The 19,317-nt window shown below is 43.2% G+C and overlaps 1 protein-coding gene across 2 annotated transcripts in view; it reads right to left on the minus strand.

Annotated features, from left to right (window-relative positions):
- ABCC4 (ATP binding cassette subfamily C member 4 (PEL blood group)) overlaps positions 1 to 19,317 on the minus strand; it is a 1,668,368-nt gene that overhangs the window by 764,139 nt on the left and 884,912 nt on the right. For both annotated transcript variants that reach the window (XM_086934802.1, XM_086934803.1), the window contains exons 17-19: positions 14,693 to 14,730; positions 11,010 to 11,110; positions 6,115 to 6,261 (exon numbers count right to left, since the gene is read on the minus strand). In XM_086934802.1, coding sequence (XP_086790928.1) covers positions 6,115 to 6,261; positions 11,010 to 11,110; positions 14,693 to 14,730 — 286 coding nt within the window. The remainder of the gene's footprint in view (positions 1 to 6,114; positions 6,262 to 11,009; positions 11,111 to 14,692; positions 14,731 to 19,317) is intronic.

Below are 19,317 nucleotides of genomic sequence, written 5' to 3' on the forward strand. Positions count from 1 at the left end.
ACTTACTATCCCTGAGGAGGCATTTGAAGCACTTTGGGATTCTTTACAATGGCAGTCTGACCGCCAACGACAGCCCAGGGACCACTGCCTGCCCTTAAAAAATGAAACGAAAACGGTTCATTTTAAATTTTTTTAAAAATGCATCCTGTTTTCCTTTAAGGAAAATAGCTGCATTAAAAAAAACTGCTTTATTTAAAAGCAGACCGAGACATGGTGGTCTGCTAAGCCCAGCAGGCCACCATACCTGGGAGGGCCTGCCATTCCCAATGGGGTCACAAATTGCGAGAGGCTCATTAAAATTCATGAGCCTCTCTATTTGCGACCCCATTAGGAATCACTAACAGTGTGAAATACACTGTTGTACATTGGAAATAGCGCCTCGCAAATTTCCAGGGTCGTACATCTGGCCCTTCCACCCTATTTTTGCCACACTAAATAAAGAGTATACAAAGGGATCCCACTTTACTATTTAATGGGAATTAAGGGCTGCACAAGGAAAACAATCAAAAAGCAGGAAGAAATCCAGCAATGAGACTTCCTTCTGGTGCCTCATAATATTAGCAACTACTTTTTATAAACTCAAAAGGGAACAGTTTCAGTCGGAAATAAAAGCGCTGATCAACAACTGCACACCTCACGAACTTTGGAAACACACAGCACTAAGAGGGAGAATTTCAGACTGAAAAGGGCTGATTTAGATTCAGAAATTGGCTTGAGTTAGAACAACCAATATTTCATGAGAGCGAGACAAAAAAAATAGAACAAAAAAATAATGGTGATAACTGTAGGAAAGTAGGATCTGCTTTCATGGTTACCCCCACTTTTTGCTGGTGTCAGTCTGCTTTTTTTGACTAGTCTGACTGGGATCCTGCAGATCAGGACCCTAGTCACTGTGCTTCCTCCCTACATTTTACTTGGTAATTACTTCCGTACCTACACAATTGGCTACTGGTGTACTCTTGTCAGTCCCTGGTATATGGCACTAAGGTATCCAGGGCAGAGGTACAGCAGGGGTCCCCCATGGGCTGCAGCATGTATTGTGCCACCCACGAGTGACCACTCAAACTGTGACTACAAGATAGCCATTGCAGCCTGCGCGAGTTGGTGCCTGCACGTATCACGACAGATATATGTTTCCTAATATCTGAGGTCACTACACTTAAAATCTATGTCACCCCTCTAGCAGGCCTTTCAGTCCTGAATGCAGGGTGCTCGGTTATAAGTGTGAGGGTGTCCATGCATGAGCAGGACAACCCCTACAAACCCCCGAGTCGATTCTCCAGGCTTTCTACATGCGGTCAGCCATTTTTATACATATAATGGACATCAGTCATTACGAGATGTCTAACTATATATTGGCTGCACCAAACCGGGTTATGTTTGGTATCAAACATTTTGGAATCATACCCCAACACTGATTCCAGTGTTGGAAGTATGGTCCCGTGTACTGGGAGGCTCCCTTGGTGTACCCGCCCTGTACTCCCGGTTACAGCTTTTCAGGGTCTGACAACAAGTTAATGCTGCTGCCGAGCCGAGACACAATTCTACCCTCCTTCTGCTGAGCCAAGCTCAAGCAGGGGAAGGAAGAACAATAGGTGTCCTGTCACAGGGAGGTAAAACTACGACCCCAGACAGGACTTAGTGCATTGGGCTGGGGTCAGGGTGCTTGCCAACGCCACCAAACTACTTTGAAAAGCACATTCAGTGCTCTCCTTGCATACTCCAGTTGAAACCAGTTCAGGGAGGCCCTTGGCTCCCAATACAGCGCTTAACTGGACAAAGGACATGGGAGTATCCTCCCCTCTATCCAGCCCCTCCTCTGGGATAGACCCCTGAGTTGTCCTAACTCCTAACCTCTTTCCTAGAGTATTTAAGGGCTTGCCTGTGGGTGGGTCCTCAGATTTATGTGGGACAAGTCTTAAGCCTGAAACCACATTACAATTCGACCATCTGCGCAGGACTTTGACTGGAACTGAGACAACACCAAGGAAGACTCCTGCAGCTTCGGGACTTGCTGTTTTGCAAGTTTTCTTCATCATCTGTGTCTGTGCTATTTCCAGGATCTTCAACAGACCTGTGGGCATCAAGGACGTATGAATTAATCTCCATTGGAGTGAAGGAGTCACTCTCCTGAATCTGCAGGCACTGCAATGGAGCTGACAGGTCTGCTGCTCCTGACGTCCCACCGACTTGGAAAGGCTCAGCAACACAGGTGGTCGTTCTGCAACTCCCTAGAGGCCTGACCTGTCCTCTCAGAAAGTTTGAGGCCAGTATCCCTCATTGAAACTGCTGGGACTGAAACCCTGGGCATTGCGTTGACTTGCCGTTGCCAAGGTTTGTTGACTCTACATTCCAGAGATCTTTGAGCTACAAGAAGGTCCAGCCTCCAGCATCTCTTCCTACGAAGTACAGCATCCTCACTGCATCCACTGCATTGTGGGCCTTCCTTCTTGGTGAGCTGTTCGAGGTCCTCTTGTGACTCCTGTGTCATCGACCTGTGGGTCTCCTGCGTCAGTGGACTCCCCTGCTTGCTTAGGGCCTGCTCTGACTCCCCTGCTGGTGGTGAGTCCCATGGAACTCGCTGGTTCTGATGCTGCTCCTTATTTGCTGTTCCACACCTGTTGCAGCAGCCAAGGCTTGTTGGTGCTGCCCCCAGACACCGACCCCCTGGTTCTCGACTTCCGACATGGTACGTCTCGTGCACGGCTCCTTGTCTTCCTCAGCATCACCTGGTCCTCACAGCTGCAGCGACAAGGTCATCGTCAACTCCTTTGTACTATCCGTCATTGGTGGGCCTTGCTCTTCTGTGCCTCCTGATCACATACAAGTGGCTTAGACACTGTCCCCTCTTCTTACAGATTCTCCTCTTAAAGAATCCACCCTTGAATTCCCCTGGACTCTTGCATAGTCTTTTCCAGCTGCATCTCTACTAAAGTCTCCCATTGTGGTCTACAGCAGTTTCCGACGTCACTTTGCACCTATGCACCGGCTTCCCTGGTGTAGGCATCCTGGTTCCTGGGGTATCCACTGGTGGGGTGACTCTCCACCCTTCTGCCTTCCATAGGGTTTCTTCAGGGTCCACTGGGAAGGGTCCTTCTTTAAAACAGCAACCACGACTTCCCCATTGACTTCTGTTGGACATACGGCTGTGTTTCCACTCTGCACACAGCCTCCGTAGGTACCGCAGTACTTACTTTGGGTGATTCCTTGTATCTCCAGCTCCTCTGAGTTTCCTGGTGCAAGTTCCAACTTTGGTTGCAGTTCGCATTCCACTTTCCTAATATATGGCTTGGTCTCCCCCTGGAGACCACTGTATTTTGTGCTTACTTACCTGTTACAATTGAAGTATCCTTGTGTATTTGTGTTTATATCTCCGGGTAGGAGATATACCACTGTGTTAGTGAGTGTTGTGTAATATATAGAACTATTTTTATATATACTCGATGTGGTTCTTTTTCATTTAACCTAAACTACATGATTAGATCTAGTTAAACAAGCTGCTTAACACGATCTGACAAAGCCCAGAGGGAAAATAAACAGCAGTGAAGACAACAAAAGAGCAAGCAATCACAGAGAAAGAGTGCAGAGTAGCGAGCATCAATGCAAGAAGTAACACAAGCAGATTAATGTACAGTGTGACGCTGATACGATCTCCCCTGATATAGAGTCTGACACCGAATAATCATGACCTGACATGCCACAGGAACCTGATGACAATGACTGCAAACACTATCATTTGAACACTTCATCCGGGAGAGGCCAGTGCAGTAAAAGTGTGGGGGGGGGGAGAATTCAACAGATGATGACGAGGGAAAATTAAGTAAATAATTAATTGTCCCTTGTCGTCATCTGTCGAATAACCCCACCCCGCATCACCGCCTTTACCTGCAAGGGCCGCTCTTGACTTCATCACACTCCAATGTGAAAGGCACTATTCGCTAACTAGGATCCACATGGGGTGTTAAACGAAATGACAAGTACATACATCTAGTATAGCTTGTTTTCCATGTATTCCTTTCCATTGGTGAGCAACGATCAAGTTGCAGTGAACCTAGGTTTGCGGCATTACCCCGCTTACCCACAATTTATGTTCCTCGTGTACTTGATCCACAGGACCACAGGATGGGACATGGCAAACAACTTTTCATGGTTAATCTGCCCAGGCTGGAGAGTTACTGCTTGTATTGTTTCTTGTCTATGGAAGGTCCAGACAGTGGTAAGGGGGATCAGTACCACAACAGGGGTAAAACTCATACACACGAGAAGATACTAGAGAATGTGCAGCTGCTGGACGAGGAAAAAAAGATTCTCAAATAAAATTTGTTATTTAAACAATTCAGGATCAGCCTTAGGCTAGGCTAAAAGTAGTAACTTTGTCACATGCTGTCACTGTTCTTGAAAGCGGAGTTGTGTAACACAGTCATGCGCCAGGCAAACAAAACAGAAAGTGGCTTGTAAAAGCACAGTGTCTGTGGCCTATTATGGTCATTCAGTCGTTCTGTGGTAAACAAAAAATAATAACTGATGTCGGCCGTGCTGGAAATATTTTTGAACCCTGGTATTTGTCAAATTAAACTAATCAAACTCCCTCTATATATAAATAGATTTTAACTAATAAACCCTTGTGACACACTTTCAATAAAATAGTGCTATCATGTAAATGGGATTATAGCAGATTAACATAATTCAGTGTCATGCCTGATGGTGAAATTTTCTACAAATGATTTTATGTATACATATTTCCAAATTGCTCTTTTTTTATCTGATTGATTTCTCTTATATATATGTATCCTCTGAACGTCATTGTTTCCGCAAATCATATTGCGCATGAAGGGGCTTAAAAGGGAACCTCCTGTATAACAAGACCCAGTGATCTGAATTTCAGTTTTGCAGAACCATGTGTATGTCTGCTCGAAAATGTAAACTTCTTGCGAAACACTTGTTTCTACTCCCTGCAGCAAAACTTTGAATAAAACAAAAACTCACTGAAAGCTGTGTGCCAAGGATCTTTTAAAAAGGGATTAACCATAACCGCGAGGCATTTCATTAGTAAGGATTCTACCACGAAGGTGAGATGTGAAACACGAAATACAGAGATTGGAAAGACCTGAAGAAAATGGGAAACAATTGTTTGCTCCTAGGGAGACTAAAGCACCATCATACCCAACTTTATGTAGCCTTTTTAGGGCCGTATGTATCAAGCACTAATGCGTTCGCAAACGCCGAAATTCGCCGAATTTCGGCGTTTGCGAACGCATTCGTGCTAAATGGTATGTTTCAAAGAAATCTATGTGCAAAATAAGGAATCGCAAAATTTGCGATTGCTTATTTTGCGATTGCATTTAAGCAATCGCAAATTTTGCGATTCCTTAAATGCAATGTAAGAAGCATAAAAAAATGCAAATTGTCCCTAAGGAATCACAAATTACCACCAACTTCAAGTTGGTGGTAATTTGCGAATTCCTTGAAAAATGCACTTTTTCGCATTTTTCAAAGTGCAATGTGAAGCACATACATGCCCTTAGGGAATATATGTGCGCCACATGTGCACCCATGCTTATTTCAGGGGTGCAACAGGGTGTCCTTTGGACACCCCTGCACCCTTGAAATTATTCTCAATTTGCGATTCTCAAATTGCGAATCGCAAATTCAGAATAACTTCCCATTCATTCCTATGGACCTCCTGGCCCTTAGAAATGAATGGGAAAGTATTCCTTTATTGCGATTCGCAATTTGCTAATCGCAATTAAGGAATACTAAGAAATCACTAAAAAATTGCGATTTTGTACATACATCCCTATTTGCGATTCTCAAATAGCGATTTCTAAAAAATCGCTATTTGAGAATCGCAAATCAGGTTGTTGATACATATGGCCCTTATAGTTCCCTAAATGTTGGTACCTAACAAACCAGTTTGAAAATAGTGTATGCTTCCGATGCTTTCAACCCACATTTCAAGCAGCCTTATAGAGCCACATTAATTAGGCTACAAAATGTCCCAGGCGAATGGTAATCTGAATACATCAAAAACTAGGCTTGCATGAATAATAGATAAGTATATGTGACATGTTCTCACATTCACGATCTCATGATTGTTCTACTTAAATAGCTTACCAATTGGGTTTCTGTCAAAAAATAGGACAGGAGCGCGTAGAATGGACTGAAACATCTGGTTATGAAGGGTCTGTCCAGCACTAACCAGCACTTGGAAGACCAGTACACTTCTCAGCACACCAGCCAGGACTGTAGAGGATGTGAAACCTGACCCAAAAAAATGAAAGGAATTTTAAAATGAACTATTCGAAAATTCTCTCCTAAGCAATACAACACATGCATTCAAATCAATTTTATTCACTGACATATTTATTTTCCCCGAACCTCATCGGTATCGTTACTCTGATTTACTTAATCACACACTTTGTCACATGCACGGTACTGACTGTCATACAACAGGGGAAACACTTCTCTGGTTTCTGAACATCTTTGACAAATTTGTGTCATGTGAAAATGACTTTAGATCATGGCACTTGTTCTGTGCATTTCTATTGGCTCACTGAAGCTGACAAAAAGATGAACAGTGAGTGCTCAAACAACTCATTTTGTTTTGATTCTGGTGCCGTAGTGGTCGGGGGTATAAAGGATAGGGGAGTTATGGAACAATGTGTGCATGACTTTGGGGGTGTGTACAAACCACATCACACCAGCACGCCACATTTACAATATTAATAATCCACAATGCATAAATAAGCCATTCATTAATATACACTCCCTTGACCCCCTCTCTAGAAGATGTGCTTTGAGCAAAGTCCGATCTCGGTGTAACTATGCCCCACATCACGCAGGGCAACATGAGTGACTACTTAACCCCATGATGTGTCAGAACCATCACTATGCATGTCTACCTTCTCTGTCCAATTACAACTCAACACACAAGGACATCATGTCACAAACAAATAGGGTGATTGCTTTTCAAAGCGCATTATCAGTAAGTAAAATACCAATACTAACAACATTTTCTTATAAATCTAATCGCCAAATTTAATTTACATCAATCACCTGCATCAGAATAATTGTCATTCACTGACCACTTAGATTTTGTATTTAGAAGAAGAGCGCGTGGCTCCTTTATCTGCAACCTTTTAGAAATATAACAACATATAAATCTATGGGGCTGATTACGAGTCTGGGTGACCCGACCGCCAGATTACAGCTTTCTGTGTGGTTCTGGCGGTGGACCGCAGGCTTCGTGCTGCCAGGGAACTGGTGTTCCCTGGCACTGGCGCGGTGGAGGGGCAATACAATATGCTGAATGGGACTAGCGCAGTCCCGCCGAGTATTTTTCGAGCTCCTCCGCCACCAGCCTTTTCATGGCAGTGAGCCCGCCATGAAAAACTGGTGGTGGGGAAACAAAGGGGGCCCTACAGGGCCGCCATGGGGATGCATTCAGAGCGGCACAACATGTGCCCCCCCCCCCCACCTGTCTGCTTGCACCCCAGTTCCAGTCCATGCTGTGCTGGAAATTTTTTGATATTCCCATTGCGGTGCCCTTTTTCAGGCCACCGCCATGGGAACGACAAAATGACCGACCACCTGCATGACTTTAACTCGTAATCAGGCGGACGGTCTTAGCAAGACTTCAGCAGTGCTGTACTGGCACAAAGCAGACGCAGCACCGCCAAAGTCGTAATCAGGCTCTAAGCTATTTTTACCTCTAACCAACAACGCTATGGAAATATTCACATCACAAAAGGGGTTCCTCACTCAATTGGATACCTAGGAGTAGCCTAACAATTGACAATATCAACATAACACGAAAGTACCATGCTAACCCCTAGCAGATTACTTTCATATGTACTACAAACCCTTCTGAAAGAGAAATACACTTGAATTAGCTGAGCTCAAATACCGAAACCACAGGCTCCTGCAGTACCAATGTTTGGTTCAGGTTTGTGAAAATCTCGAGCCCTCCCTCTTGAGTGAGACATAAGTCCTCCTTGTTCTGGGCTGCGGTTCCTTAGGCCTAGAGATACAATGTGCGTCCCGAGTCAAGCCACACACCACTGCCCTCTCCATGTTAGGATACCAGAGAATTGTGAACAGAGCACTCACCATTGTACATTTCTTTTGGTGAGAGTGGAGTAGAACAATGGGAAAATGTGATTTTTCTTTTGAACATGGCAGATGGTGGAGATGGTGCAGCACTAACACATACATTTGCATATTCACTTTTGCTAGTCTAATATTTGTACTAATTCCTTCTTGGGTCTTGGGCCATGGTCAGCGGACTCGATAATTCTCGCCTCGGTGCCTACTCCAACCATGGGTCCCACTCAGCAACTCTGGGCAATAGCTTGCTTAATCTCTACTAACGGCCCCATCAGCGCCGGGGATGCTTGTCTTCACCTTGGAGTTGCCCAGGAGGGACCATCTCACAGGGAAAGCCAGGATGGGTTCCCCAGCGGTATACAGCGCCGGGACACTCCTTTGCTGGGGCAGCTGTGCGCTTTACAAGTATACGACATTTAACATTTAACATTCTGTCAGCTGAATAAATAGGCAATTGTGAGTTATGATCGAAATAGTCATTATCACATCTGTGAGTGCAACTCCTAAATGCTCTGAAAGAAGCACGTAGTGACGCCCTAATGTCTTACTAGCTACTGGTACTTCTTCTGTACTGTACTGTACACTGAGCAGCTCTAATATCAATTTGATGGTGCTGGGAGCTTAAAAACACAAAACAAAAGTTGGCAGCTACTGGCTGACAGCTGAATCGTGATTTTGTCTTAGTTGTGATTACAGGACAACTTAGAAAGACTACTTTATTACCAGTCACTAGTACTCAGCAAGTGCCTCCATTATGTGTATTGATTAGCTCCTTATCTTCTTATCTGTCCGAAGGTGACAGAAATAAATAAAATGGTGCTTCTGATGCCATTTGTAGGAGTTGATGCAAAGAGGGACTGCAGCAGTCGTTATTCACCCACCTGAAATATTTGGTGAATAAATGAAGACTGTTTTACACAGGGGCAGTACTACAAGCTGCTACAATGTGTTTGTTTCTCTTGAGTCAGGTACAAGTCATTGAAAGGTCACCACAGACCGCTTCTTGATGCCGGATAGACTTGAAGCATGTTGCAGAACCTTAGCCTCTTACTAAAAGTACCAAGGTGCCTTAGGCGACCCCAGTTAAAACGAACTCCACTGCCCCTCAATGTCACCATACCAGAGAATTAGGAACAGCCCAGACTGCCTTGAACATCTCCTTTGGCTGAAAGTGGAGGAGATCGAAGGAAACAACGCAATCCCACCCTTAAGCAAGGCTGATCAGAGAGAGGGTCTGCCTTCAACATATAAAAATGTGTATTCACTTTTGCTATTGTAACGAATATTGATTACTTTCTATACATTCAATCAATATTCCTATGCTGGGTTATAACAGCAGTAGTCATTATCACTGTTCTGAGTGCACCTCCTGTATATTCCGGAAGCAGGTGAAGACAGCGCAAGGTTTACAGGTATTAACAGTCGCTATTTGAAACTGCTGGGACCAGGGGCATCGCTTCAGAGGGGTTGTTTGGGGTGTTACACCCCCCTAAAAAATGTTTACTTCATAGTAAATATTTGGGTATAGATGCTTTCAGTCGGGTATGGTAAGGGGTCTGTCGGAGTTCACTCCGAATTTTGACATGCCCACACTGACAAAAAAGCACAAACACACACTTCAGCGCTCTCTCGTCTCCCCTTTAAAAACCTGGTTCGTTTGAAAACGATTGTGTTTCAAGTACTACTACTCCTCTCTCTTTCCACTGCCTCTTAAGCACCCCTCGGGTTCTGCTTCTCACAACATATTTTATCAAGATTTGCCTGCGAGATTGTTGAAGAATTTGAAGCTTACTCCCCCCACCCCAACCCCCAAACTTACTGACCAAGCTACGCCCTTGGCTGGGACTTTTAAAAAACACAAGCTCAAAATGAAAGAAATTAAATGAGGACCATGGGTAGAGGGTTGTTGCAGGACCTGGCTTACATGAGGTCTTACTGGAGACTGCATGATACCTCAGAGGAACAACTATGTTAGACAATCATCCAAGTAAATTGTGTAGTGTGGAAAATGTGTGAGACCAGGAGAGTCGTCGGTCTACCAGGAGTCAGAATGTCATAGTTCCATATGAATAGAACATGGAAGAGGAGAGGGAGGGGTCATGTTTATTTTAACAGTAATATCTTCCAAAAGGTACCGAAGTAGAAGCACTGCATATGGTCCAGCATGCACTACTGCAAAATAATATCTTGAAATATGAATCCTGGTATTCATGCGTCTGTTGTCAGTGATCAATTTGAATAGCAGAAAAACAAACTTTCTGTACACACCTTTAATTCTTTCCATAAGAAACTTGCCTCCTTCCTGACTAATTAAGGAAAAACATATCTTACCAGCAGCCCTAAAGTAACAAAAGAGCACCTGTGTGGGTAATTCTGCTATTTTTAAACGGCTTGCCTCACTGCCACTAGAAAGATTAATTTAAAGTTCAATGAAGTGCCTAAATTTTATTCAAAACGAAATTGGAACTGTCTCTGTTGTCAGTTACAGAGTATGGATCCATTTCTAATCCCTCTTGATTTGATGTTTAATAATTTCATATTTTGCTTTAGACGACCCATCAGTGGAAACAAAAGCCACAGGACTGCAGGGGTGGCTTCCAGAACGCTCTTCGGATGGTTCACCTTCCTAAAACACTGCGCCTGCACGCACAAATTAGCTCGAATCTGAATGTGCACAAATCTGTTCAGTCACAGGATGAGCAAACAGTTCACACTAAAAAAGCTGCTTCCTCCTCAACCACCTCCCTCCACAGCTCTCTCAAAAAATATTCTATTACACTGAGAGGAAGGGAGGGGCCCATGGTCGACTTGATGCGCTGAGAGCATAAACCGCATCCCAGGTCCTGATCGGGTTTTGCTCTCATTGAAAATAAGCATATGGCCGAGTCCGATTAGCGTGTTACCTGCATAAACTCCAAGGTATAGGCTGAGATCCAGCTGTGGAGGTGCCTCTCCTGTGCTGTTGTCGCTGGTGGTGTCATTCAGTTTTTCCTGCTCGTTTGCCCTAAAAGTACACAACAAACAGATATTGTAAATAAAATAGGCAATGAAGGCTTTCAAAATAATTTCCAAATTACAAAGATGTTGTTCATGCCACACCCTGGAGGAACAGGGGTGCAATTCCAGAGGGGCACAACATGTACCCCATGCATGTACCCCCAGGCCCAGAGGCGGCAGGGGGTCCCCTTACTTGCATGTCCGCCACCCTTGTCATAGCGGGCTCACTGCAATGATATGGGCGGGGGATTTGCAAGTTAGAATATGCTTGACAGTGCACATCGGCACCACAAGCACATTCCTGCCCCTTTTTGCTCAGTCATCGCAGCGGGATGCTGATACCCGGAGGAGGCGGCATTCCTGTAGCGGTCCGACCCCCACACTCAAAAACGGCAGGCGGACTGATGGTGTTAATGGTGATCAGACCGAAACTGTGAGTATGGCAGTCCCAGGACTTCCATACCATGACCTAGGATAACCAGTTGAACAAGGCGTCCCTAAAATTCTCTCAGCTAGCAGGGGCATTGCGGCGCGAGATTTGCCTATCATATACGAAGCCCGTAGCCCCAGCTCTTAAACTCTATAGCTCATAGGCTGTGAGTAGTGTACTCTATGGGGCAGAACTGTGGGGTCTGGTGGACACAAGGAAATTAACAACAGTTGAAAACAAGTTTGTAGAAGCCTTGTAGCCCTGCCCCATAGCACCCCCCTCCTTCCTTTGAAACTGGACCTGGGAGTTAGGTCGATACATGACCAAGCAAGTATGCGCCCCTTGCTTTTTTGTTATAGGTTGGTCACCACCCCCAACCTGGCCCCTTATGTTGCTGCTTTTAACGAAGTGTCCGCCATAGACAGGAACAAAACAATTGGGTGGATTAAATATGTTAACACTGTTCAGGCAGCAATTGGCCTCCCTAATGAGCCTGCTAGGTCTCTACCACGGTACTCAAAGGACCAGCTGAAGTGTCAATGTTGGCTATGGGTAGAACAGACCACCTATTCGCCATGGTTGCTTATCTGATTTTTTTTAGATATAAAATCCTCGAAATACCTTGAGAAATATCTTGATATCATCAAAGTGACTGGGGACAGGAAATTGTATACCCAATTTAGGTTTGGCTGATTAATCAATCAATCAATCAATCAATCAATGACACTTGTAGAGCGCGCTACATACCCCTAGGGTCTCAAGGCGCTGGGGGGGGGGGGGGGGGTGCCGCTACTGCTCGAACAGCCAGGTCTTCAGCTTCTTCCTGAAGGAGAGGTGGTCTTGGGTCAGGCGCAGGTCGGGGGGGAGGGAGTTCCAGGTCTTGGCGGCCAGGTAGGAGAAGGACCTTCCTCCTGTAGTCGCTCTTCGGATGCGGGGGACGGCGGCGAGGGCGTGGTTGGCTGAGCGGAGGTGGCGTTTGGGAGCGTAGAAGTTGACTCGGCTGTTGAGGTAACTCGGGCCTCGGTCGTGTAGAGCTTTGTGTGCGTGGGTGAGGAGGCGGAAAGTGATTCTTTTGTTGACGGGGAGCCAGTGAAGGTCTCTCAGAGGTCCGGAGATGTGGCTGGTTCGTGGGATGTCGAGGATGAGTCTGGCTGAGGCGTTCTGGATCCGCTGGAGTCTCTTCTGGAGCTTGGCGGTGGTACCGGCGTAGAGGGCGTTGCCGTAGTCCAGACGGCTGGTGACGAGGGCCTGGGTGACGGTCTTCCTGGTCTCGGTGGGGATCCACCAGAAGATCTTCCGTAGCATGCGTAGGATGTTGAAGCACGTCGAGGAGACTTTGTTAACTTGCCTGGTCATGGAGAGGGAGGAGTCCAGGATGAATCCCAGGTTGCGTGCGTGATTACCCATCAATGCCTTTACTAACCTTTGGCTAAACAACTTCAGCCAGCCCAAGGGATGCCCATCCTGTACCGACCCAAATGAAACTGTGGGCAATGTTTTCTTTGCATGCCCAGCCTACGACAGACCAAGAAGGAATTGGTTGGTTCCACTATGCAGACAGTTGGGGACCCAAAACCATCTTGACGCATTACAGATTTTAAGATCAGACACGAGACATTCCTTTGTATGTGCCATTGCAAAATTTCTTGGCGGGTTCTGGGCCATTAGGTGAAGGCTCCTGTCCACTTTTTCTTGTGCCAGGGACCAGCTGTAGTAAAAATCTTATGGGTTGAGGGTGCTTTAATCCCTAGGATCCCGTTTTTAACTTTCTTCTCAAAGTTTTTATCAAAATCTTTTTTAAATTGAGGATATTGTTAGTCATTATTGCATTCGCACCTTATTCCTGTTTTATCCTTTTTACTTGATTTTGAGTACACACATAGAAATGCTGCATCTTAGCGATTTCCTCGGTGTTCACAATTCTCATTGCGTGATACTTGACCATTTGAACCTGGTATCTATTTTTACTTGTGTTAACTGTATCATGGGCTCCACTGCTAAGGAAGAATATGTGTGTATCTTTTATAGTTTTATAACTGAAATAAAGATTATGATGATGACTTCCATACTCGGAATAAGATCCTTAGTCTTGATGGAGGATTAGTGATCCTTGTGAGGGGAATCAGTTAAAAAATAACCTGATAGGATGAGTGCAACAGGAGTCATGCAAGGTGAAAGCTCCATGCCTATGTGGATCTCTTCACAAATGGCCCAGCAAACGTATCATGTTTATAGTAAAAGGACTAGTGTGGTTCCTGTCAAGATGAATATTTGTATCCCCCATGTGTACCATTACTCCACGTATAATGTTTTATCACACCATCATTCAAAGAAGGATGGAATGGCTGTATTTTGATGCAATGTGCATATATGAGAGAATCCTGTTGACTAAATGTTTGAAAAATTGCTTACATTTTTTATTGAATGAGATAAGGTTAAATACATCTCCTTTTTATATACTAAGATTGAGATATTGGAACCTTTGTTTTGTATTGTATGCTTAATTAGCAGCAGAGGGCCACCTCACTACACTCACACCACAATATGAGGGATGGGAGGGGCCCTCAAAGTGAAAAACATATGAAACCATTCGGTCATCTTTTCTATTGGTGGAGAGGGTGATTTGGAAGCACCGCTCCAGCGATAAATGCAGTTTATAGTGTGATCATCGGTAAGCTGTGAACTATGCATGAAATGGCTGTCTGGAGAATATAGGGTCTGTGGTGTGATGAACTACAATAAAGAATCTTATCAGTTAGTGAATACGACAGGCTTCCAGTGCAGCATTTCCTTAAGCAGGCCTGCTACTAAACGAGTAAAGTGCCTTAGGAATTCATGAGAAACTTTAAGGAGAGACAGGTGCTACAAAAGGATACAAATAATGCACAGCACAACACTCCCTGAACTTGAACATCTCCGGCTGATTGGCACCACAGACATTGTAAATAAAATAGGCAATGAAGGCTTTCAAAATAATTTCCAAATTACAAAGATGTTATTCATGCCACAACCTGGAGGAACAGGGGTGCAATTCCAGAGGGGCACAACATGTACCCCATGCATGTACCCCCCGGCCCAGAGGCGTTTATAAGATTTGGCATTGAGAAACACTGTCTGCTCATCATAGACGGTTTTATTGGTAGAACATAAAGAGCTCACCAGTATGACAGCCACCAGTCGTCGAGAACATAGAAAACCTGTGAAAAAAGACATAGAAGTTATTATACCTTACCACCGCTAAGAGATCTATACGGGTGGATCCCTCTCTATGTCAACCAGATAGTCTTAGTGGACCTGCTTGGCAGTGGTAGCAACTTGCATCAACTAAAACAAAATGACAAACTGCACAAAATATAGAAAAAAACAGCCAAGAGGGCACAAAGGGTAGAAGGATGTTAGTAAACAGGCACAGACGAAGTACTGGCCCTACCTCCCGTTATAGCACCACTGTAACTCACCCACTGATTGCTCCTGCCTGTAGTGGAACTGCTGCGTTTAGCAGTGAATGAATTGTTGTCCCTCTTGCAAAGCTCTCAGATTCCATATGGCAACAGTGGATACCATTTGTCACACATTTAAACTACAAATATAGCAATAATTCACTGTTTGAATATAGCAATAAATCACTATTGAAGAAGTGTTCATCAATGTAGTTTGTGATTTCACAACACTCTTTCTTTTTTTATGGTTTAAACTCAAAAATACTGTTAAACCAGAACAAAAGGGAAATAGCTCCTATTTTAAACAGATAACTTTAAATAACACAGATGCCTCAGCACTCCAGTGAATAAAAATGCCACCCAAGACAGATTAAGTGAAGGACAATGTGTCTTTCATAAATTCTTGCCAAATGGGCAAACATAAATTGTCTTTGTTATTGAAGAAAGCAACAAAGAAAGTGGTCTTGGGTTTGTCACTTAAACATCATTACTATTTCATTTTTCTCCCAAGTATTAGACAAGAATATTGATTCCAAAATATTGACTGACTATAATATCATGATCATGATATCATGGATACAAAATATGGCAGACAAAAGTATAAGGAAAAGTATATTGGCTTTTTATTTGTTCTAATATCATCAAAGTTAAAAACATCATTTACAATAGTACTATTTTAGTATATTGTTCTGTGCTTAGATTTCTTTTTTATTATATTTTTGTCGGGTTGTTGGGTAAACTGGGTTTAAGTGGGAAGTGTTTCAAAAAATGCATACATTAATTAGTGTTCATATGTTAATTGTATAATTGTTGAAATTGTTAATTGGGTATAAGTTTAATTACTTTTTAATTCTTTTACAAAATTTAATTTTGGTCGGTGGCTCTATGGGGTATTGGGTGAGCAGTGTTTTAATTTCAATATATATATTAATTGCTATTAAATAATCATTATAATAATTGATAAACATTTTTTTATTATTTTTTATATGTTTAATTTGAAGTTATATAATTATTTGGAAATGTGGGGTTAGTGTTTTTATTATGTGTAGTAAATTGATATAAATTGTTTTATAATATTATTGTTAATATATTGTCATATTTATTTATAGAATCATTTATTAATACATTTGTATTTTTTATATCGGTTTGAGAAAATCATTGTGTAATTGGGTAGCTACTGTTTTAAAAAAATATTAGTTCATGATTAATATTTTAAAAAGTGTTAATTGTTTTCAAATTGTTACTTTCCTTTGGATTAAAATTTTTTTTTCTTTTTGGATTGTGTCTTTTTGGGGATTTAGTGGGAGTGCCTTTTCCCCAAAAATATGTATTTATTAATTTGAAATGGTTGTTTATATTTGTACATTTAAAATATGTATTCCAATGTTTTATTCAAATTGTAATATATTTAACTGAAATATATCTTTGTTCAGTTTTTATTTACACATTAGATTAAAACATTGAGGTGTAGCTTTATATTTTCTGTGTACTATGAGCCTGTATTTTTAATAATGAATCTTACATTGTATAATATTCTGTTAAAAAATATTTATAATGTTTGAATATAAAAAAAAAATGTTTTATAGAAATAATATATATATGCAAAAGCTTCCTGACAGCCCAATGTACGTCGGAACCACTCAGGCACGGACCTCTTCAGCTTCTCCCACAAAATTACGGACTCTCACACGTATTGAAGTGAGCAAGCAGTGCAGTCTTTATTCTGGCACACAGGTAAGTGGACAAGGGTCCTCCACGACGCCTTTTGCTGCACGTAGGAGCTTGATCACATGATGCGTCCCGAAACTTTTGACATTTTTAAAGTGTGCTAAAAGCCCAACCAGCTTTAAAAAATATACCGATTGAACTGTGGCATAGACTGCAAGAGTGGCATAATGCAGAATAATTTGTAGAATCCAGAGTACATGATGCGCAAACTTCCAAAAATAACTACATAGTGCATATAGAGTCACAGGGTAACCAACAGTAGGCTCAGTATTTCCTAACTATTAAAACTGTCATGTTATAAAAAGGCTAAAACAACAAAGAGTTAATGCTGAATAGCCAGTGCAAATTGAACCAAATTGTGGCATAGTGCAAAATAAGCGATTCGCAATAATGGTTAACAAATAGTGACTCATAATGAAAAAAATGCAGATCATTCAAAATATATATATTACCTACTGGCGGTCGTCAGTAGGTAGTTATAGTTAGATCCTCGTTTCTATTCAAATAGTGTTTTTCTTTTGCCAAAATCTTTAGCGCCGTTTGACGAATCTTCACGAATTTCTCAAAACTAATGGTTCACTCAGGTCAGCTCCTGTCCTGAAAGTTTCGGGGTGATTCATCAAGCGGGGGCCGACAAAAAAGTGGGGTCTCAAAACACGTTTTCCCCATGTTAATTTCCATATGAATTTTGAAACAGGTTACAGCCCGAACTGCTGAACGGAATGACATGAAATTTTGCAAAAATGTAGACCATGGTTCAGAAAGAGACCTTTTTTTTAAAAGGTGTACATCCATTCCATAGTTCCTGAGAAATTAAAAAAAGAAAAATATCGATATCTGAGAACCGAGGAGGGTTCGCGAACCATCCCAGGCACAAGCTGATTAGATGCCAGCACTCCAAACCAAGAAGTGTCGGCAGCCATCTTGTGATTCGGTAACTGAGTCACAAGAAAAGAGTGGAAAAAAGATTGAAAAAGAAGAAAGGGGGCAGGGTAGAAACACCCTGACCCACTAGGCCACAGGGACACACATGGCAAAAAAAGCATATATATTTCTTTTAAACGCCAGAATTAGAATTGGGGTCGCAAATCCTGCCATGAAAAAAAAAAAATGAAGCGCGGGCTTCTGCGCAACATTTTATTTTAAGCCCACGGGTGGGCCAAGTCCCGGAGGCAATGTCAAAAACAAAGAGCAGGGGCACACGGGGGCCCCCACCTCCCCAGGACTATGGTAATTATGTGCGGCAGGGACATGGCCCCTGCAGCCCCGGGGACTGCCACCTTCCTGGGGCACTCTTTATTCAAATTTGGGGGTCTGTTATGGACTCCCTGTCCCGGGGACCACCACCTTCCTGGGGCTTTTAAAATGAAGGGAGGGGGGCCAAGTGGACCCCCTCCAGGAGCATTTGATGGCACTGGGGACTGCCACCCTCCAGGGCCTGCTCCTGCAATGTCCCAGGGTGCCCACCCCCAGGACATTGCTATGTGCTATGGCAGGGCAACACTGCCTTGCTTGATTGAAGCGAGAGGAGGAAAACCTGCTCTTGCTTCAATGAAGCAGAGCAGGATTGCTTTTGTGCAAGGGGAGCCGCATGTTAGCAGCTCCCCTTGCTCACAAGCAATGCCGGCTCCTGCAGGAGGCAGGCAGCCGGCGGGACCGTGGGGGCATTGGGGCTCCCCCCACCGTCCCCAATGGAGAGGCCAGTCCCTGGGGAATGGGAGCCCTGGGGCCTGAAGTGGCTTGAGGAGGGGGCCTCGCGCCCCCCCTCCAAAAAAGATAAAAATAAAAAGGCTATCAGGCCCCTGGGGATGGGGTCCCCGGGGCCATAATTGGCCTCTGGTGGGAGGGCCACGCGGTCCCATTCCCAAAATAATAATAAAAAAACAAAAAGGCTGACAGGTCCCAGGGGGTGAAGTCCCCGGGGCCAAAAGTGGCCTAGGGAAGGGGGGCCACGCAGAAATACAATTTCTTTATGCACTAACATTTTTTTTCCAAGTATTATCAAGAAATATGACACAAAGGAAGAATAAAAAAGCTTAATGTGCTTCCTAATCTGGTAAATAGATTTTGCTGCATAGCGGAATTGCTTTATGTAAAATTGAGAAGTTTCACTAGTGACATGGAATGCTTGTACATAGGACCTGTGCTGTGTTTGTAAAATGTTATTTAAAAAAAACAATTTTTGGGGTAAATGAATGGCTTTTATATTTTTGAGAAGGAATTAATAGTGTTTGCCTCATTAAATAAATATATTTGAACCTTTTAGAATGATGTCACCTGTGTTACCTTAGATTAGGAAACATATTGAGGTTCTTTCTTGTTGCTTTGTGTCATGTCTTTGGGAAATGCTTGATATCAACATATGGAAGATAGAGGAATTGTCTTTTATGAAATAGTGAGGTTTCAGTAGTGAAATTGTATGCTTGTACATAGGACCTGTGCTGTGTTTCTTAAATGTGATGCGAAAAACGATTTTGGGGCAAATGATTGGTTTTTACAATTTTGAGAAGGAATAAATAGTGTAGATGAGGTGAGGCCTGTCCAGGGTTGCAGATGAAGTAAAGCCTGTTTAGGGTTTTAGATGAGGTGAGGCTTGTACAGGGGTGCAGAGGAGGT

Source organism: Lissotriton vulgaris, chromosome 8 (genome assembly GCF_964263255.1).
Source record: "Lissotriton vulgaris chromosome 8, aLisVul1.2, whole genome shotgun sequence".
NCBI classification, from domain to species: domain Eukaryota; kingdom Metazoa; phylum Chordata; class Amphibia; order Caudata; family Salamandridae; genus Lissotriton; species Lissotriton vulgaris.